At 35.4% G+C, this 20,209-nt stretch overlaps 1 protein-coding gene across 1 annotated transcript in view; it reads left to right on the top strand.

The window, feature by feature from the left end:
• The window catches only part of LOC140754691 (muscle calcium channel subunit alpha-1), a 69,383-nt gene that overhangs the window by 27,288 nt on the left and 21,886 nt on the right, over window positions 1-20,209 (top strand). The window contains exons 4-22 of the mRNA XM_073089731.1: window positions 7,083-7,222; window positions 8,612-8,718; window positions 9,346-9,498; window positions 10,216-10,409; window positions 11,084-11,187; window positions 11,505-11,677; window positions 12,118-12,224; window positions 12,710-12,825; window positions 13,654-13,756; window positions 14,598-14,749; window positions 15,258-15,468; window positions 15,872-15,992; window positions 16,439-16,524; window positions 16,876-16,973; window positions 17,829-17,941; window positions 18,283-18,424; window positions 18,862-18,997; window positions 19,505-19,668; window positions 20,050-20,137. Of these exons, the coding sequence (XP_072945832.1) occupies window positions 7,083-7,222; window positions 8,612-8,718; window positions 9,346-9,498; window positions 10,216-10,409; window positions 11,084-11,187; window positions 11,505-11,677; window positions 12,118-12,224; window positions 12,710-12,825; window positions 13,654-13,756; window positions 14,598-14,749; window positions 15,258-15,468; window positions 15,872-15,992; window positions 16,439-16,524; window positions 16,876-16,973; window positions 17,829-17,941; window positions 18,283-18,424; window positions 18,862-18,997; window positions 19,505-19,668; window positions 20,050-20,137 (2,508 nt within the window). The remainder of the gene's footprint in view (window positions 1-7,082; window positions 7,223-8,611; window positions 8,719-9,345; window positions 9,499-10,215; window positions 10,410-11,083; window positions 11,188-11,504; window positions 11,678-12,117; window positions 12,225-12,709; window positions 12,826-13,653; window positions 13,757-14,597; window positions 14,750-15,257; window positions 15,469-15,871; window positions 15,993-16,438; window positions 16,525-16,875; window positions 16,974-17,828; window positions 17,942-18,282; window positions 18,425-18,861; window positions 18,998-19,504; window positions 19,669-20,049; window positions 20,138-20,209) is intronic.

The raw sequence follows: 20,209 nt of genomic DNA, 5'->3' as shown, positions 1-20,209 counted from the left end.
GCAGGGGACCTAAATCTTTCGAACTTAGCCTGGACAAAACAACCTGGCGTCAATCATTTGCGCCCATCTAGTAGTTCTAACTTAGATTCTATGTTTATTGATTTTATTGAGGAAAACAATCTTCACCAGTACAACTCAGTAACTAACATTAACCTAAGGATGCTGGACCTAATATTATCAAACTCGAATGAACTGACTGTCACACAAAATTTAAATCCTATATGTATCGTAGATAAACACCATCCTCCGTTAGATATAACTTTAACATGTAACTTAAAGAAGGTAATTACCGAAAGATTAGATTCTCGATTAAATTTTTATAAGGCAGATTACAATAATATAATAAACGAACTTAATAAAACACCATGGTTAGATCTCTTGCTTGACTGTGAGGACGTCAACCTCATGTTAGCTATATTTTATAACAAGTTGAACGTAATCATAAAAAAATATGTTCCTAAAACTTCGTATAAAAGCAGCAAGTATCCTATTTGGTTTGGTAAAAAACTTATTTCATCATTACATTACAAAAATAAATACAGACTAAAATATAAATTTCATAAAAACCCTCTTGATCGCCTGAAGTTCGAATCGCTCCGTGATTATTGTGATAAACTAATAAAAAAAAGCTATAAAAACTACATCCAAATTATAGAGACAAATATATCTAAAAACCCTAAATATTTCTGGACGCATCTTAAAAATCTGAAAAAATCTTCTAACTCTTATCCATCGAATATGTCTCTCGAAGGTCAGGTGGCTACGGATGGAGAGAGTATATGCAATTTATTCGCGAAACATTTTTCTTCGGTCTTCGATACGCACTGTCCACCCTATAAGGATACAATCCAGTCAATTGGACGTGGCTCTCTGTGCACAGTACATTTCACACAGTTTGAAGTCTTTAAAAAACTAAAAAGACTTGACACACGGAAAGGCGCTGGTCCAGATAACTTACCTGCGGTATTCATAGCCAAATGTGCCGAGCCTCTCTCATTACCAGTTTGCATCATTTACAACAAATCCCTTCAAGCCGGAATCTTTCCAGATTTATGGAAGAGAGCAAGAATTGTACCAATTTATAAAAAAGGTGGCTGTAATAATATATCCAATTATCGGCCTATCTCAATAATATCCATTTTGCCTAAAATGTTTGAATCCCTTTTACACCCTCTTTTCCTCCGACACGTGCAACAAGCTATATCAGAGGAACAACATGGTTTCATGGTTTCCAGATCTACTGTGACTAACCTAGCTAACTTCTTTACGTTCGTCTCCAGTTCCGTCGACTCGGGCATTCAGGTTGATACTGTATATACAGACTTTTCTAAAGCATTTGATAAGGTCAATCACTCACTACTTATAAAGAAGCTTTCAAATTTTGGATTTGGAGGATCGTTGCTGTCATGGCTATCCTCTTACCTAGAGAGTAGATCATCACAGGTGGTAGTTAAGGGCTACATGTCATCGCCGTACTATGCTACATCAGGAGTCCCACAGGGATCTATTCTAGGACCCCTCCTTTTCAACATTTTTCTCAATGATGTTACTAACTGCATGCGTAACTCTAAGTACTTTATATTTGCTGATGACCTTAAGATCGCAAAACAAATAAAATCTGAAAAGGATGCCAAAGCTCTCCAAGACGACGTTAATAGATTATTTATTTATTTATTTATTTATTCTTTATGAACCTTACAGAAATGTAAAGGCACAAAGGCGGACTTAATGCTATATAGCATTCTCTGCCAGTCAACCTTCGGGTAGTGAGAAAGACAACGATGGCGGCATAAAGATAATAATATATATAATATATATATATATATATATACACATAAATATAATACATTATACAAAATATATGCAATATAAATACATACTATATAATATATACATCCGTAAATAAAGAGAAAATGCTATATTTAATTCATTTCATGTCTAGGTTTAAAATATGTGCGCGAAGTTTCTTTTTGTACACTGATTTGCTGAGTGGTTTTCTAAGATCTTCAGGGAGCGCATTCCAAAATCGAGCGGCCTGAACAGCAAACGAATAGGACATGAAACCAGAATGGTGAGAAGGAATTAAGAGAGTCAGCGTCTCAGAAGAACGTAAGTGCCGTTCATGGTTATCACGCAGGTATTGAAATTTACACTTCAGATACTCTGGAGAAAGATCATCATATAAGATAGAAAAGAGAGTTGAAAGTATCCTTATTTGTCTTCGTTTACGAATAGGAGGCCACTGTAACTGAGACCGAAAAGAGGAGACATGGTCGAACTTGCGAAGACAGAATGTAAAGCGGATACAGTTATTAATGAGCCGGTCCAGTTTATTCAGTAGGTTCTCATTGAGATCCGTGAAACACACATCACCATAATCAATAATGGGGAAAATAAGAGCATGCACCAGATTTAATTTTACCTTGATCGGAAGGAAATTTCTAAGCCGATTAAGAGCACAAAGCTTGGCGGTGACAGTTCGACAGGTCTCTCGGATCTGAGTAGACCAGTTCAGATTATTGTCCAAGTGGATCCCTAAGTTTTTAACTGACGACGTGAATTGTATTATAGAGTCATTAAACGTGACCGGTGTAATGAGATCTAAATCTACTTTAACCAATTGTCGATCGCTCCCAATAATAATTGCTTGGCATTTATTGGGATTTACATTTACGCCGAATTTCGTACTCCAGGTAGCAATGTGTTTTAAGTTATTATTAATAGTCATAATGGCGATATCCAGGGAGTTAACTTCGGCCTGTGTATAGATCTGCAGATCATCAGCGTAAAAGTGGAAAGAGCAACTAAGCAACGAAGAAAGGGAATTAATAAAGAGAGAAAATAATAGAGGTGAGAGTATTCCACCCTGCGGCACACCAGATAGAAGATTGTTCCAGTCAGAAATATTCTGCCCAGAACGCACAGCTTGCTGACGGCCGCCAAGGTAAGAAGAAAACCAGTTTAAAGAAGTTGACGAAATATTAAGGTGACGAAGTATAGCAAGGAGGATATCATGGTCAACCATGTTAAAGGCGTTCGAAAAATCTATAAGAACGAGAACAGTGACCAATCGGTCCTCCATGCCACTTCGAATATCTTCTGTCACCTTAAGAAGAGCAGTGGTGGTGCTGTGACCTGGGCGAAAGCCAGATTGAAATTGGGAAAGACAATTATTTTTGTGGATAAAGGCAGATACCTGCTTGTAAGCGACAGCCTCAAGCACTTTGGAGAGAAAGGGTAATATAGAAATTGGCCTATAGTTGTTAAGTTGACGGGGGTTAGCGACTTTAGGAATTGGGGTAATAAAGGCTTTACGCCAGAGTCTAGGAAATGCTCCTGTCAACAACGAGAAATTGATGATGTGAGTTATAGGAGGAAGAAAGTAATCAAGAACAAGAAGGAGCATAGAACGACTCACATCATCACAGCCCACTGCCTTAGATTTAATTGACACAAGAGTTTTAAGAACATCATCTTTAGAAGCGGCAGAAAATGAGAAGAGTTCATGTTGAGGTTTAGCCCAGGAAGTAATTTCAGAGATGGTTTGAGATTTTACTAGAGGACAGAGAGAACAAGCAATGGAGAAGTGGGAGTTAAGATCCTGAAGTGAGAACGGCATAGCGTATGTCTGAGCTCTCTGCTTACCAATGCCATGAGTATTGAGAAACTTCCATATATCTGCAGGCGAAGAGTTACTTAAGTTGTCAAAGAAATAGGTACGCTTAGCTGCTCTCACCATTTGATTGCAGCGATTGCGAAGCGATTTGTAGATACTCCAATTCTCATCAGACCGATCACGCTTAAAGGTCCTAAAGGCTCTGTCACGGCGTGTCATGGCTATACGAACACCTCTAGTAATCCACGGTGCAGGCTGCCGCTTTAATTTTACCGCTCTGCGCGGTGCATGTGCATCAAACAAGTGAAGAGTAAGGGAGTTAAAGTGAGAAATTTTCTCATCAATTGAAGACGCCACATACACCGGAGAGAAGTCGATCTTCGATGCATCAATTTTTAATGCCCCTAAATCGATCTTTGCGAAGTTTCGCATCCAAGTTATTTCGGACTTAGCTTTTGGCACTTTCAACTTGTACGCAAGGTAAATTAAATCATGGTGCGAAAAACCTGGAGCTGACAACTGACCGCATTTTAAAACAAGATCAGATTGAGACGTGATCATTAGATCAAGCCAGGTGTCAGGAGAAGTAAGATTATGATGGGTTGGGTTGCATGGAAGTACTGACAGGTTCACAGAGGAGAGGATGTTAATAAGCTTGGAGGTTTGGGGAGAGGGTTTTAACAAGTCAGTGTTAAAGTCACCCATAATTATGTGATGTGTATAAACCGAACAAAACGACTCCAAAATTATTTCTAAATTATCAAAATAATTAACGGAAGGAGGACAATAAACCACGCCAAGAACAACCTTGGAATGCTTCACCTGAATCTCTAGAAAAATAAATTCAGCAGAAGCAGAGTAATTGCTAGGAGAGGAGGCTATAATAGAGAAAGGAATATCGTGCCGGATGTAGATGGCCACTCCTCCGCCTCCTTTTCCCAATCGATCGTTCCTTATAAGAACATAACCCGGTAAGCTGTAGTCGTGAGACTTCAAAGAAGGTTTAAGCCAGCTTTCAGAAACTAAGATGGCTTGCACGGAGGTATTAGTAAAGGTATCTAGTAGTTCTGAATAGTGCGCGGGTATACTTTGTGCATTTAGGTGACAGACATTGAAAGTATTATACGAGTTTTCAAGAGAGATGTTCAGCAAGTTACATAAAGTTTCAGGTTCACAAAAAGATTCATTACTAGACATGGAAGACGTATTGAAATTGTATGCAGAATGAAACGAATCATCCTCAGACATAATTAAATATGTTAAATAAAAATATTATAATAATAAAATAAATATTAATATATAGTAAATATAATATAATTTAAATATTTATAAATAACTAAAAAGATTCTAATGTCTTAAAATTTTACCCATCCCACCGGCTAAACATTGGCAGAAAACGTTACAATAAAAAGAAAGTGAATAATAGAAATATATGACAAAGTTGAATAATAAACTCCACGAAAAAAAAAAACATGACAAAATTATTGTTGGAATCTATCTTTAGAATAGGCTGTATACAATAAAAACCATAACCTCCCAACTTTACATTCGCTTAAACACAAAACGACATGTTATAAAGTGGCAACACAGATAGCCATATGTCAGTGACAAAAACGTCAAATGTCATACATCAAAACAAAATTGTTAACTAATATTGTCGGTGAAATAATATTTAGTTATAAATTACAATAGCTATAGGAGGTAACTAAGAAATCGAATGTTTTGTGAGGAGGAGGTATATAACAACAATAACGACAACATAATGATAAGGTGTTATCCATACAAAGAGATATTAAATGAGTGTATTACTTCCTTAACCTAGCAGCCCTCTTGCTTTTGTGGTGCGGGTCAAAGGGCACCGTAGTCTGGACTGGTGCATTATCGGACTGGTGCAGTAACAATGGAATGCTCCTTAATCCTGATAAGTGCTCATTTATTAAATTCACTAGAAACCGTAAATCATTTGATATGGCATACCAAATAAATGGTGTTAAACTCCAACAACAACAGACTATACGTGATTTAGGCGTAACATTTGACTCCAAATTAAATTTTATCAATCATGTCGAAAACATATGTAAATCTGCTCGAAGTATGTTAGGCTTCTTATTCAGGAACTCCAAGGAATTTAAGAACATAAACACGAGAAAGCTACTATTTACTACTCTCGTTAGAAGTAAACTCGAATACTGCTCTGTTATTTGGAACCCTACCTACCAAATTCATAAGGACCGCATTGAGTCTATACAAAGGCGCTTTACTTCTTTCTATTTCCACGGATCAAATAAACGAGAACCGTACAGCAATCGTCTCCAAAATTTTAATCTTATGATGCTGTCGGACAGACGCAAAATGCATGACCTGACATTTTTGTTTAAGCAATTAAATAGCATCCTCGACAATTCTAACCTACTACATCACTTCTCACTCGCTGTTCCAAATAATTTACCACGGTATCCAAGACCTATACTTACCCATAGAATATACAAAACTAACTTAGGACGTAATTCTCTCATTCCTAGACTGTGTAAATTGCTACAAGAGTTTTTAAGCAAGGACGACACCTTAGACATCTTTCACGATAAACTTGCAGTGTTTAAAAATAAAATCTATAGGGTTTTGAACCCAAATTATCATAAAATCTAAGCACGTATGTAAAGTAATATCATAATATTTATAATATGTACAAACACTAACATTTTTTTTTATTTTTTTTTAAATCATAATTATATATATATATGTATATCATAAGTGCATCGCCATCATAAATATCATATTTATTATATATGTTATTCATGCCATATACTCATTGTTATAGTACATATTTCCATTTAATAATGCATAACATTTATATATATTTATTATCTATAAACATCAATTTCCTATTTTTTAGTAAGATTCTTGTTAATGCACCTTTAATTGCTACGCATGTTGTGTTCATACGTAACTAAAATTACAGAAAGACTAACTTTAAGACTTAGATCTGTAAGAACTGTTGTATTTTGTAATTTTGTGTATGATCCTTAAATAAATAAATAAATAAATAAATAAATAAATAAATATTACTAAATTAATCAAATAGACGCGATGCCACACTTCCTAAAGCTTTTTACAAGAATGACTTGTTAAAGTCAGCAGATGTTTTCATTCGTAGAAGAGCATTTTTTATAATATAGAGGCAGCAGACAAGCATGCAGTGCACCTGATAGTAAGCGGACTAATACCCATGGACATCTGCAATCAACCCCAGATAAGATAAGATTTCTACCTGATGTCGGGCACAGATGCGCCGTTACCCCTGTAGACTATGTTGGAATGCCTCAGAAAAATACTATTTGCCTCACAAGCTAACCCTAGCAGCGCTTAACACTGCTATTAGGCAGATTTCTCAAAATAGTCGAAAAGTATGTCTAGAGAGGAAAAAAAATCTAGATATAGATTGAAGTTTCACATTATATGTTTCCAGGAAAAAGTAGAATGGATATTCATGGCCATCTTCACGGCAGAGTGCGTGATGAAGATCATAGCATATGGGTTCGCGTTCCATCCTGGTGCTTATCTGAGGAACACATGGAACAGTTTGGATTTCACCATTGTTACTATTGGGTAAGCAGTCTAATATTACTTTTGTTAATCTAGAGCGACATTTTAGTCGGTATCTCTCATAGAAAAGCTCGACTGGGACTAGGACTTCAAATTTGAAGTAACTTGTGTTAGTGACTGCCTGAAAGATGGCTGACAAAGAATGTTCGTAGCATTAAGCCTACTTCTGTTCCTGTGTCAGGTGTATAAAGATTAAATACATAAATAAGTTTTACGCATACTGTTTACTCATTAGGCCAAAAAATACCATCTGGCACTAAATTTATGCCTCCTTCATTATCAGGCCTCACTAAAAATGTGTGACTTTTAGTTTTTAAACATTCTCGATACCCAGTCTAAACTTCCATCAAAAAGTTCTAAAATTTAAAATTTTGCTTGTATAGTTCTTTGAAGTTTGAAAGGTAAGTTCCGTAACTTGACGAAAGTATATACTGAAAATTTCCTTTTACTGCTAAAAGAAGTATAACTTCCATACCAGGTCCGCTGATTTACAGTGACACTCTCATCTGGTTTACAGATTCAGTAGGCTTAGTTATCTATTACATAAATATTTGGCAAGGGATCCCACATTTCGCGTATTTAACTCTGAAGGCTGCGACCTTCAATAAATTCGGAGGTTCTGTTGTGAATAACAGGCTCGGTCAAGGTTACCGTTATTTTCCGAATGGATTTATGGTTTTTCTTTTGATGTTAGTGGATATATCGATCTTTGTTGACCAAATTTGGACTCAGTCTACAAATAAATAAAGACATTTGGCGAGGTGCATGCTCGTTCAATGGTTTCAGGTGTCAAATCAATTTATGGGTTTTCAACTAACAGCAATAAAATAGTAAATCAAAACACATTTTCTTTAAAAATACTTACATAATTGCATATTAATATAAAATGTACTCTTTAAAAAGTATAAATTGTTAACTTTTATAAAATTATGTTTCTTTAAGCCTGGCGGAGCGGTCACAATACCGGTCTGACGCGCTGAGGGTCCCGGGTTCGATCCCCGGTCGGACAGATATCTAAATGACGAATTTAGATTTCTGTTTCTGGGTCTGGGTGTTTATGTATTTGTCTATGTGTGTGTTCATGGCACCCACGACACAGGAAATCCTAGTGTGGGGCTGTGAGTGTAGAAAGTGTTTAAAGCGTTTAAGCATGTCAATTTGCAAATACGCACCCACATCGTCAAAAAAAAACATGGAAGTCCTCTGAAACATGGAAGCGATGGAATAAAATTTAGCCACCAGCGGTTACCCATCCTACAGTCGACCGCGCCCAACATTGCTCAACTTTTATGTTGATGGACCGCATGAGGGCGCAAATCTTCTGGATAAGATCGTCTTTAGTTAACCGTTTAAAGCTCATATTAATATATTTGTATAAACTCTTTTTTCCAGTATTGTAAGTCAAATTCTCCAGAACATCTCCAAAGACACCGTCGACGTAAAAGCTTTGAGAGCTTTCAGAGTGCTGAGGCCTCTTAGACTTGTATCTGGAGTGCCAAGTAAGTATTAAAATTATTTAAAAAATATAATATATTCTTTAATTATATTCAACATTTGCAATAAAACATCTTTATCCACAAATTTCTCACACTCCCATTCCAAAAACCATTCCAAAAATCAGATGACAAAGCAAAAGACTGTGTATTCCAAAAATATAAAAATAGAAGTATTTAAAAGTGACGAATCTTTTGATGTGACTGTAACACTTGGCAACAATTCGCGGCCAATATATATGATAGAATTACTTCTATACTGTGTAGTGTGAATTCCCTTATCATATAAGACACATGAGAACAGTAACAATATATTTTACATCACTATTTAATAAACTTGCAGTCCAACTGTCGCCCGTGGAAATCTATGTTCTACCTAGACCTCACACATCACAGATACATTGCCACTTATGAGAGCTTAGATGGCTTAGATTCGTTTATAGGTGATACTTCCTTAGTTCAACCAACCTTCCTCTGTCAACTACACCTTTCAAGTTGCTTATAAATTGCTATCTGCAGCAGTCACACCCACTGATTACTTAAGAGATTCTCTAATCAAAAAGAGAATAACCGTTCTCGTTCACCTCGTATTCTGATTCTCTTTGTCTGATTATTTAAACGTATCCTTTTCAGGTCTACAAATTGTGCTGAACTCCATCTTGAAAGCGATGGTGCCTCTCTTCCACATAGCGTTCTTGGTGTTGTTCGTGATCATCATCTACGCTATCATCGGGTTGGAACTCTTTTCTGGAGTCCTGCACGACACCTGCTTTTATAATGAGACGGGTATGATCACAATTAAAAAGTAGTTGAATTAGATGATTGTTAAAAAACAAAAAGTCATGTTGTAAAATGTAGTCTATGCCACTTCTACAATACAGTTTGGTATCCACCGACACCTTATATGTTAAAATTCGTGAAAGTGTTTGGGATGTGGAGTCAAAGAATACGAAATACATATTTATAGGTTAACATCAGCAATCTGGTAAAACCAGAGTATATCCTCACCTGAAAGTATAATGTTAAAGAAATGTATTGTGTTGCAAAAGACGTAACAAACGTGAATGTATTCCACCTGATAGTAAGTAGTAACTGTCGACATGAACACCTGTGAATATTCTCAGATAGGATTAAAGTCCTCTTTGACATCGCCCGATATAACCTCAGAGGAGTAACGCTCATTATTAGAAATCAATCTATCCATCATCAATATATCAATCTAAAATATCATATAGGCAAAATTTGCCGTCGTGTGCTATTAGCGTACTCGTGGTCTCGACTTAGGGCATCAAGAGAAATACCATGGGGTTTTAGCCGGTAGAAGTCTGGCATATTTTCTCCGCTGCCCCCGCGGCTGTGGAAAACCCACGCTGAGCTTCACCACGAAAAAAAAGAAATGGATAGAATAATTATAAATAAAGGCATAAGTTGGAATTTTAGAATTTGTTATTCCCATGAAAGTTGCTGTTTTGCATCCTTTTGAAGAAATACAAACTATTTCAGGTGAAATGATGGATGACCCGTGCCCATGCAGCCGGGAGCCTGGCGTGGGCACCCAGTGCGAGGAGGGCTACATCTGCAAAGGGGTCTGGGAAGGTCCGAACTTCGGAATCACCAACTTCGATAACATTGGCTACTCCATGCTGACTGTCTTTCAGTGCATTACGCTCGAAGGCTGGACTGATATTATGTATGCTGTAAGGATTCATTTATTATTTGAATACTTTAAGAGTGAAGACGGCAGAATCAGTTTGGACTTCAACTTCTCGTGGAGTATGGGAGTTTTGAAGGTTTATAACACCTTTGTGGTTCGACTCCGGCGGCACCACCGCCACACCTATTTCTGCGTGTTAACAGCAGCGTTAAGCGCTGAAGTGTTCTGGTTTGAAGGGTTTGGTAAGTCCTCAGGGGTAGCGGCACATCTGTGGCCGACCTCAAGTAGGAATATCTAATCCTATCTGGAGTTGATTACAAATGTATATGGGCGGCAGTAGCCACTGACCATCGGATGGACTGTATGCTTGTCTACTACCCCTACATTATAAAAAAGTTATATTATTTATTATAAAGATATTTGAGAAACCATAATCCGTTTCTTGAGATATAGAGCTCTGTAAAGGTTGTCAAAGATAATTGAAGTTTATCAATTAGTACTTGACCAGTCTGGAGAATTATGACACTTGGGCATTCACTTTGGGCAGAGTTTCGTACTTAATCTGGAGACATAAATGCAAAAAGTGGTAGTAATCTGTTTTATAGTAAAGAGTGTGTAATTTGATCGCGGCAGAGGGTCTTACCCTTCAACTCAAGATACATAATTTAACTTTAACTTAATATATTTTTGTTTAGATATCTATTTACCATTTTTCAGGTAGCTGATGTGAAAGGCAATACGTGGGTATGGATATACTTCGTCTCGTTAGTCATCTTTGGGAATTTTTTCGTCATGAACTTAATTCTTGGTGTGTTGTCTGGGTAAGTTTATATACTTGTGTGTAAAAAGTATTTTCATCCTCCGCCATCCTCATAATGAAATAAGAGAACTTACCTTAATGTTAAGGTAAGTTCTCTTAAGTTGCATGTGCAAGGAAAGCGTTTTGAGGCAATCTTTTTGATTGAGTGCTTCAGTTTGTTTGTAATATAATATTCATCATCATTATTGTCATCTGCTTTCTGTTCATAGGAGATAGAAATGATAAGGCAATGACAGATCCCCAGTAAAAACACAAATTATTTTTTCATTTTCTTTTCAACGAAATTGATCCTTCCATACTAAAATCAACATTTTCCAGTGAGTTTTCCAAAGAAAGAGAGAAAGCAAAAAGTCGAGGTGATTTCCAAAAATCTCGTGAAAGACAACAATTCGAAGAGGACCTCAAGGGTTATTTGAATTGGATCACAGTAGCCGAAGAATTGGACCTGGAGAATGACCAGGGCCAGAAAGAAGAAAACCAGGACTCTCAAGGTACGAGTATAAATCTTGACAATTATTCTACACGCACATCTGCACAGATACTAATACACTCACAAACATACATACAAACACACACACACAAACGCACTCACACACATATGAATACTTCTGTGTTATTATATATGTTTCTTTTTTTGGGATGTTGAAGTAGTAAGCGAGCATTAAGAACACATAATGGAACGTGGCTACTGGAACCCATGGACGTGTATAATCAACCTCACATGAGATAAAAGTCGAACGTCTCGAATTTATACCACACCCTTAAAATCAATATTCAGTAGCGCTGATTATAGCTTTTAAGGCGAATAAGGTCTGTCGTTGCCGCCGTTGAATCACAAAGGGTTCTGCCACCTTCAATTTAAAACTACTGTTTTAAATGATTACTCTGTGTGATATTGTAATATTACTGATTTATAATTTCATTATTTCAGCCGCAAAAGACAGAAAAAGCAACGATGGATCCCAATCCCAAATATACGCGTGCGGGGAGCCTTCCCAGACGACAGTGTGTAAGGATTATTGCAAGAGATTTGACAAGGTATGTATTCGCAATATATTATAATTAGTTGCAATATTGTATGTTCTACTGCTGGGTATAGGTTTCTCATTACAATGAGGGATTTGGATGTATTCAAAACACGTTTTAGACGACAGTATGTAGATGACATAATAATATTATATTCGAACATTTTTGAAGTTAAAACTTCTTTAGGCGCGCTTAGCACTTTTTGGGTGAACAAAAATCATGAAGCTCGCGTCATAGTCACTGAACGCTTTATGATCAAGGATTACACTTTAAATTGGTAATTAATACCTACTTATTTACAAATCCAAAATACAATTCACAAAATATTTAGATTTCATTTCTATCGGTCAACCTTTTTTAAAGGGCCTTCAAACCTTTGATTGACCTGATTGCCACCTAGTTTAAAGTTATTGTTTCAAATAAATTTACAAAGAAGTATTTTCTTTGTAAATTTATTTGGGAAAGTTGAAAATTTTTAATTATATTTTTTTTTTCAGATTAACCGACGAATGCGGAGATCTTGTCGTAAGGCAGTGAAATCACAAACATTCTACTGGTCCATCATTGTACTGGTCTTCCTCAACACAGTGGTGCTAGCAAGTGAACATTATGAGTAAGTTAACATAAGTACTATTACTAGTAATAGCTTGAGAATTGGTACAAATAGAATGGTTCGACCTAGTAGGTACCACCGTCATACCTATTTGTAACGTGAAGGAGCTTTTTGTAATAAAAGAGTAGCAGATGAGCTTGCAGTCCACCTGATGGTAAGTGGCTACTGGTATGCTGCATGGAAATTTGTTATCAAAGTCAGAAAAGACCAGATTCCTACCTGAACATCTGAGCTGGTCTAAGCTGCAATGTCTGGAAAAAGTACGTTTCCCTAGAACAAAGCAGCGCTTAACGCTGCTGAAATTAAGCAGAAATAGGTGTGGCATTGGTGCCGCCGGAGTCGAACCACAGAGGGTTTACCGACTTTCAATTATGTGGATGAATGGAATGGTGTGAATGCCGGTTGACTTACATATGATCATCTTAGTTCTCAGGGTTAATAACACATATGATCAGCTTCAAGTTGAACTTGTGCTATGTGCTATGTGGAGTTGGTTATAGATTTTCTTGGGCGTTAAAACTCTTCTTGGATTGACTAAAGAGGCACCACAGCCACACCTATTCCTACCTAATCACAAATGTATTCAGCGCTGCTGTATTCTTATAGGGTGTGGTAAAGGAGACATATTTATTCGAGGTATGCCAAGTTAGTCCTCAGGGGAAGCGGCGCATCTGGAACCAACCTCAGATAGGAATATCATCTTCTTTGGGGTCGGTTACAGATGTTCATCGACAGCAGTGATTTACCATCAGATAGACTGCATGCTTATTTGCTACTTGCAACTTATAAAATTAAAATAAATATCTTCAACTTGATCTTTAATTTCAGACAACCGCGATGGCTAGACGACTTCCAGAATTATGCAAATTATCTCTTCGTTGTTCTATTTACGATGGAGATGTTGGTGAAGATGTATGCTTTAGGTTTTCAGGTAAATTATATTTATTTTATTTATGACTATTATGTTATGACGTTATATTATCATCATATATAATGTTTATGATGATGATGATAAAAACAGTGGTAATAAAACTTGACCTCTTGATCGAAGGATCCGAGGGTCAAATCCCTCTCCTCTAATTTTTCAAAAAATAATAATGTGCGTGTTTGACGTTAATTATCTTTTGCTTAATCGGTGAAGGAAAATATCGTGAGGAAACCTGCATACCTAAGAAGAAATTAAAAGTTTTCAAAGGTATGTAAAGTCTACCAATTCGCACTTGGACTATGGCCTAATACTTCTCATTCTGAGAGGATACCCGTGTCCAGCAGTGGGACAGTAATGGGTTGATGATGATGATATATTTATTTGATATATGAAGATGTTTAATTCGTGTTTCATTAATGAGAATACCACTGCTGGACACTGGTCTCATCTAAAAGTAAAAGCGGTATAAGCCATAGTCCACCGCGCTGCCCAAATTCAGTTTGGTGGACGTTTTTTTAAGGAATCGAGGCGTAGCGGTTTCCTCACGATGTTTTCCTTGATCATTATGGTTAGTGAAAATCAATTCTAATATGCAGATAATTTTGCAAAATTAGGTGAGCGTTTCTAGAATTTGTCCTTGAATTATAAATCGATCTCTCCTCCTGATCGGTCCTGAGAGATCGATTTACAATAACGGCTATACTGTTCCATGATTAATTATTATAATGTAAATTAGTAAAAACAAAGTAGTTTAAAATAAAGTAAGATGATGACTTTACTTTATTTTAAAATTGTTTTATGTGGATTGACCCATTTAGTAATTAATTCGTTTTTCTCTTTTCAGGGTTACTTCGTCTCTCTCTTCAACCGGTTCGATTGTTTCGTCATGGTCTGTTCCATTCTGGAGTTGGGTCTAACTGTCACGGAGACCATACCCCAGCTCGGTATATCTGTGTTGAGGTGTGTCCGGCTGCTTAGAGTCTTCAAGGTCACCGCGTAAGTATCTTGGGATTTTCTTGAAAAGATGGAAATAAGCAAAGACCTTTCAATCCACATGATGGTGAGTCACCAGCACCACTACCGCCGCCACGTGAATTTTTGTGATCAATCCCATATAGATCAGATTCTTCCGATCACAAATACGTTGTTGCTCTTGAGAAGTAAGATCGCCTTATGTAAATATATAAGCCCTTTCTCGTAATGTAAGATCTACTTTACGCTAGAAACAGGGGTGGTGGCTTGATGGCTTGATGTTGAAGTTGATTGCCACTGTCTATGGGCGACAGTGACTTATCATTAGGAGGACTGCGTGCTCCTTGATTTTGTCCAATAATTGTGCTCCATTTTGTCCAATAATATTGGACAAAAATGGATATTACAGATGGACGGCATATATGGGAGTCATCCTTTGAGAATTCCATTATTCGTATTTTTTCGTATGGAACCCTAAGATCTGCCACATTTCCCTTGAAAACTGCTACATCTGCCACATTTTTATTTTCAGACACTGGCGTTCCCTCTCCAACCTCGTAGCGTCTTTACTCAACTCAATCCAGTCCATCTTCTCTTTGCTTCTACTTCTGTTCCTTTTCATCGTGATCTTCGCATTACTTGGAATGCAAGTCTTCGGAGGAAAATTCGATTATGCTGCCGAGGAGGAAAAAGAACGGCATAATTTTGATTCGTTTTGGCAAGCTGTTTTAACTATGTTTCAGGTGAGTTGTTTTAATTTCTTGGGATATTGTGATTTCCCACGTCGATACCAAAAATTTTAACCATTTTTAGAAAGAGAAAGTTGATTTTTGATAAGTAAATAGTATGCTCCCTGGTTTGACTCTGAAGACTATACCGTCAAATTTATCTTGGTTACGCAACAGTAAATTGTTGCTGTATTCTGAGGTTGTAGTAAAATAGACACTTCTATGAGGCTTTCAAACATAATCACGATCAGCAATTCATGTAGCCGACGTCAGATAGGATTTGAGTTCTATCTAAAGTTGATGACTATTAAACTTTAGATTCCTAAAGAAATATCAGATGTATATCGACGGTACTACACTTACTATCAGATGGACTGTAGATCATAAAATATTTCTAATTATTAAAACAATGTTTCAGATATTAACAGGTGAAGATTGGAATGTGGTCATGTATCACGGTATCAACGCCTACGGTGGTGTAGGCTCGCCTGGAATTCTAGCGTCAATATATTTCATTATTATATTCATATGTGGTAACTGTATCCTTTACAGCAAATAAATCATCATACATACAGTCTATTTGACTATGAATTCAAGTTACTCTTGATTTGATTCAAGATTGATGAATTGAATTTGTTGTTGTTGAATTTGAATTGAGTTTTTTGAATTGATTCATCTGTCTTGAATTGATTCATACCGTCCTCAGGGACAGTATTGATCCAAATGCTTTATAACATTTTAATATTGTATTATGCTACTTTATAATTATTTTCAACGTTTTAAAGTTTAAAGTTTTGGCCAGTTTTTCGTATAAAGGAAAAATCTGATTCTTGGATTCATATCCTAAAACCTACAAAATAAAAAAAAAGCATATTTATTCCTTTTTAATTCCTGATTCCTTACTTTTATGATTGTAAAGATCTTTTTGCAGTTAAGTTTACGAATGATTGTTTTCTAAAAATAATTCCTTAAGAGACAAATTCAGATATTCTATTGAACGTGTTCTTGGCTATTGCTGTAGACAATTTGGGAGATTCAGAGGAGGAGGAGGAAATTGTTAAAGAGACTAAGGTAATATTAAAATAGACACATAACTTTTTGACGAAAAATTTAAGTTAGTTCAGACTTATTAGTTACGGCAACCACATACTACGGTCAAGTAGTATGTGGTTGCCATCCAGATGACATGTAAGTGATCTCAAGTTCCTCACTAAAATAAGGTTTCTTCGGCTGGGAAGACACCTAGACGATATATACATCTAACTATTCCCAATTTCGTCCTAGTCTTTGGCAAATATTTATACACGTTAAAAAGGTTATTCTGTAATTTCGGTCACTAAATGAATAGCTATTTCCTCATTGCAAATTGTATATAATGTTTAAATCTCTGGAGTTTTTAACAGTAATCCTATTTATGAACAGGATGCTGATAATCCTGAGGCTGGGAACCCTCAGCTGGATGAAGAGAGAGGTGATGATGACGAATATGCAAATGATGAAGAAGGATATTCTAGTGAAGGGTAAGTTTATTGATGGTGTTACAAATTAACTTCTTCATATGAACATGCTTCTTCTAAAAACAGAACCGTCAATAGAGCATGTTATTAACCGTATAATTTGATTAATAAATTTTAAGGATTTGAATTCTTGATTACCACAATAATCTTGGTAATAGAGTGGGTAGTGTTATTCTAACACCACATTATATAGCGTTTTCTAAGTTATGGATGCTGAAGATTAATGGATTTATTTATTAACTCAATAAAAAGAATAAAAGTAAATATAAGGTCCCATTTGAAGTTAATCACTGATTCTTTTCTTTCATACTGATAGACATTTTAATTTTATAATTTTATTGTGTATTGATTTACTTAAGTATACAATATAATATTGATAAATACTTGCAATTTGCATGCAGCGCTAAATATAAGGCATACAAGATTGTGGCAAGGTAAGTTATTAATTTACTTTATTCTTTTACGAATTTATATCTAGAACTTAGCGTATTCTTTTAACCTGTTACAGTTTAAAGGATCTTCTTAACAGTAGATAAAACGACAACATATTCGGGAGTTGGTATAATATCGACAACCTTCATATTATATTATCGTTAGGTACTGATTTAGTAGATATTAGGTGTTTTACTTATCTTAAGACTTGTTTATCTCAATTTTTAAATGTTGTTAATCAAATTATTATGATAAATAGAAAAAATGTTATATTAAATACGATACCACAAATACATTAGGCAACACTGATTTTTTTGTATAACTGAACGAAACAGGACTATAGCTGGGCGTTAGGTTTTCTTGCAATTTCTGAAGTTGTTAACCCCAAATATACTGGAATTAAGTTTATATTGGTTCTTTTTATAGATCTGATCATGAATCTGAAGAATCGGGGTCCGAAGAAGAGTTAAACGAGCAGGAACAAGAACAAGAAGAGAATTTTAATGAAGTTCTAGTTGCAAACGAGAAGAAACAAAATGGTATGGAAGACATTATTAAATTCATTTTCCAAACGAATGCGAAATTCAAATCAAATATGCGCAAAGCAAAGTGGTGTGGTAACGGTTAGAAAAATATATTTACGAACAAGCTTTAATAATCCACCATATTGGATTTTGAGTAAGATAATTGGATTTTACATATTTTTCTCAACAAACTCTTTTATTTGATACCCATAATTCCATAATCATAGTAGTGCATAAAAATAAGTAGTTCACTATTTTGGGCAGTTCACTAACAGGATTTCGAATGACGTCACTAGCTCAATTTGTAATTATATGGAATAGATTTAAGGAGGTTCGCTAATTCTTTTTTATTTTAGGTGATATAAAGAAAGAAGACAGCCAAGTGCAGAAACCTATGATGTCAGCGAGACCTCGAAGACTCTCCGATGTGGAAATAAAGTCACAGGACAAACCAATCCCGGAAGCTAGCAGCTTCTTTGTATTTTCTCAAACTAATTGGTGAGATATATTTTGTTAAAAATCAAATGGATATTTTATAAGTAGAATGAGAGGCCTTGAACTTGAAATTCAAATTAAAGGCATTGTTTGAACAGTGACTCCTTAAAAGCTAAGGAATTGTAAGGTCGAATCTATGTATACGAATCTAGTTCTCATTTGTTTCGATTACTGTTTACTAAAAGTTACTATATAATATATATTTATTTAAGATAACTACACAAACATCAAGGCTTAGAACAGATTATATTTATAATTTGATTGGCCGAGTGTTAAACCGATCACGTTTAATCTTGTGACTTACAATCTTTCACCATTCATGGAACTTACATTCTGATCTTCAAACAAAATATCAATTTTAATCTTCCGAACTATATTACAATTTTTTAAAGACTAGATAACGATTTTCTTTAGTAAATATGCAATAAATTCTTTTTCAGCTTCCGGGTTACCTGTTATAAAATCCAGATAAATTCCTGGTTCAAGAATTTGATATTAGTATGTATTTTGGCATCATCTCTTATGTTGGCCATGGAAGATCCTGTAGGAAGTAAGGCTAATGAATCAACCAGTGATGTAAGTAGATCTATTGTAGTCATGGCTATTGATAGTTCTTAAATAAATAATTGATATGCGACCAGTGGAACTTTGTGTTTCTTTTTAAATCAATTCTAAGTAAATCAACATTTATCAAATTGGTCTTAGACAACAAGTGTTAATTAAAGGGTTCCAGCAGACAGAACTTTTAGCATCTACGATCGACGATTATGCTGCTTTTTAGGAAAGTAGTAGCAACGATTAATTGGTATACACCGCAGGCATAAATTCGCTCACATAGCAGACACAAAAACATTTATCGCAACAATCGGTGATTTTAGAAAATCACGGGATGCTAAAAGAAGCATGTCTGCTTCGATCGTAAAAAACCTTAAACCATACTAGACACCTAAATTATGACAGTTTTCAGTAATAATACAAATTTGCATTTTGAAAAATCAAATGGCAAATCAAATTAAAACGAACAACAGGTTTGTTCTCTTAAATGAATTATGAAAAAATCTTTAAATTATTTTTTAATTGCAGATTCTTAAAAAAATAGACTACTTCTTTACACTGGTCTTCACAATGGAACTGCTTTTAAAGCTTATTACATACGGATTGATATTCCATAAGGATGCGTTCTGCAGATCTGCGTTCAATAACCTCGATTTACTTGTCGTCATTGTGTCTCTTATATCTTTGACAGGGTAAGTAAATTATCTTTAATTTTTGTTTTTCAATTTGAATCTTTCCTTAAATTCGAATTTATCTTTTTTTTTGGATTTTCAAAATGTCTTCAAATTTCATTTCTTCCATAAATATGGTCACATCCGGTTCAAATTGTTTTATACTATTCATTAAAATTTCAATTATTTATTCATCATCATATACCTATATACATACAAGCAAACTTAATATCGTAAACAGCTGCTATCAGTTTAACTTGTTAAAATGTACTTAAAGTTTTGTTTTCTTGTTTTGATTGTACTATTTTCTAGTTCCATAGATTACAGTTAAAGGTATCTTCTCTATTTAGGAACTATTTGTCTTACATTTCTTATAACTTCATGTATTTTTCTTTCATGCAGTAACAATAATGTATCTTATATTAAGATTTTGAGAGTCTTCCGAGTTCTCAGGCCTCTCAGAGCTATTAATAGGGCAAAGGGATTGAAGGTCAGTATCAACTTCATATACTTTCATTGAATTAACCTTAAAAGATAATGATAATATAACAGGTGAAACATT

The sequence above is a fragment of the Epargyreus clarus genome, unplaced genomic scaffold (genome assembly GCF_041222505.1).
Source record: "Epargyreus clarus isolate Ecla_fem2 unplaced genomic scaffold, WU_Ecla_fem_2.2 ptg000031l, whole genome shotgun sequence".
NCBI classification, from domain to species: domain Eukaryota; kingdom Metazoa; phylum Arthropoda; class Insecta; order Lepidoptera; family Hesperiidae; genus Epargyreus; species Epargyreus clarus.
The sequence above is the reverse complement of the archived record's forward strand: the minus strand, read 5'-3'. Positions and strand labels throughout refer to the sequence as shown.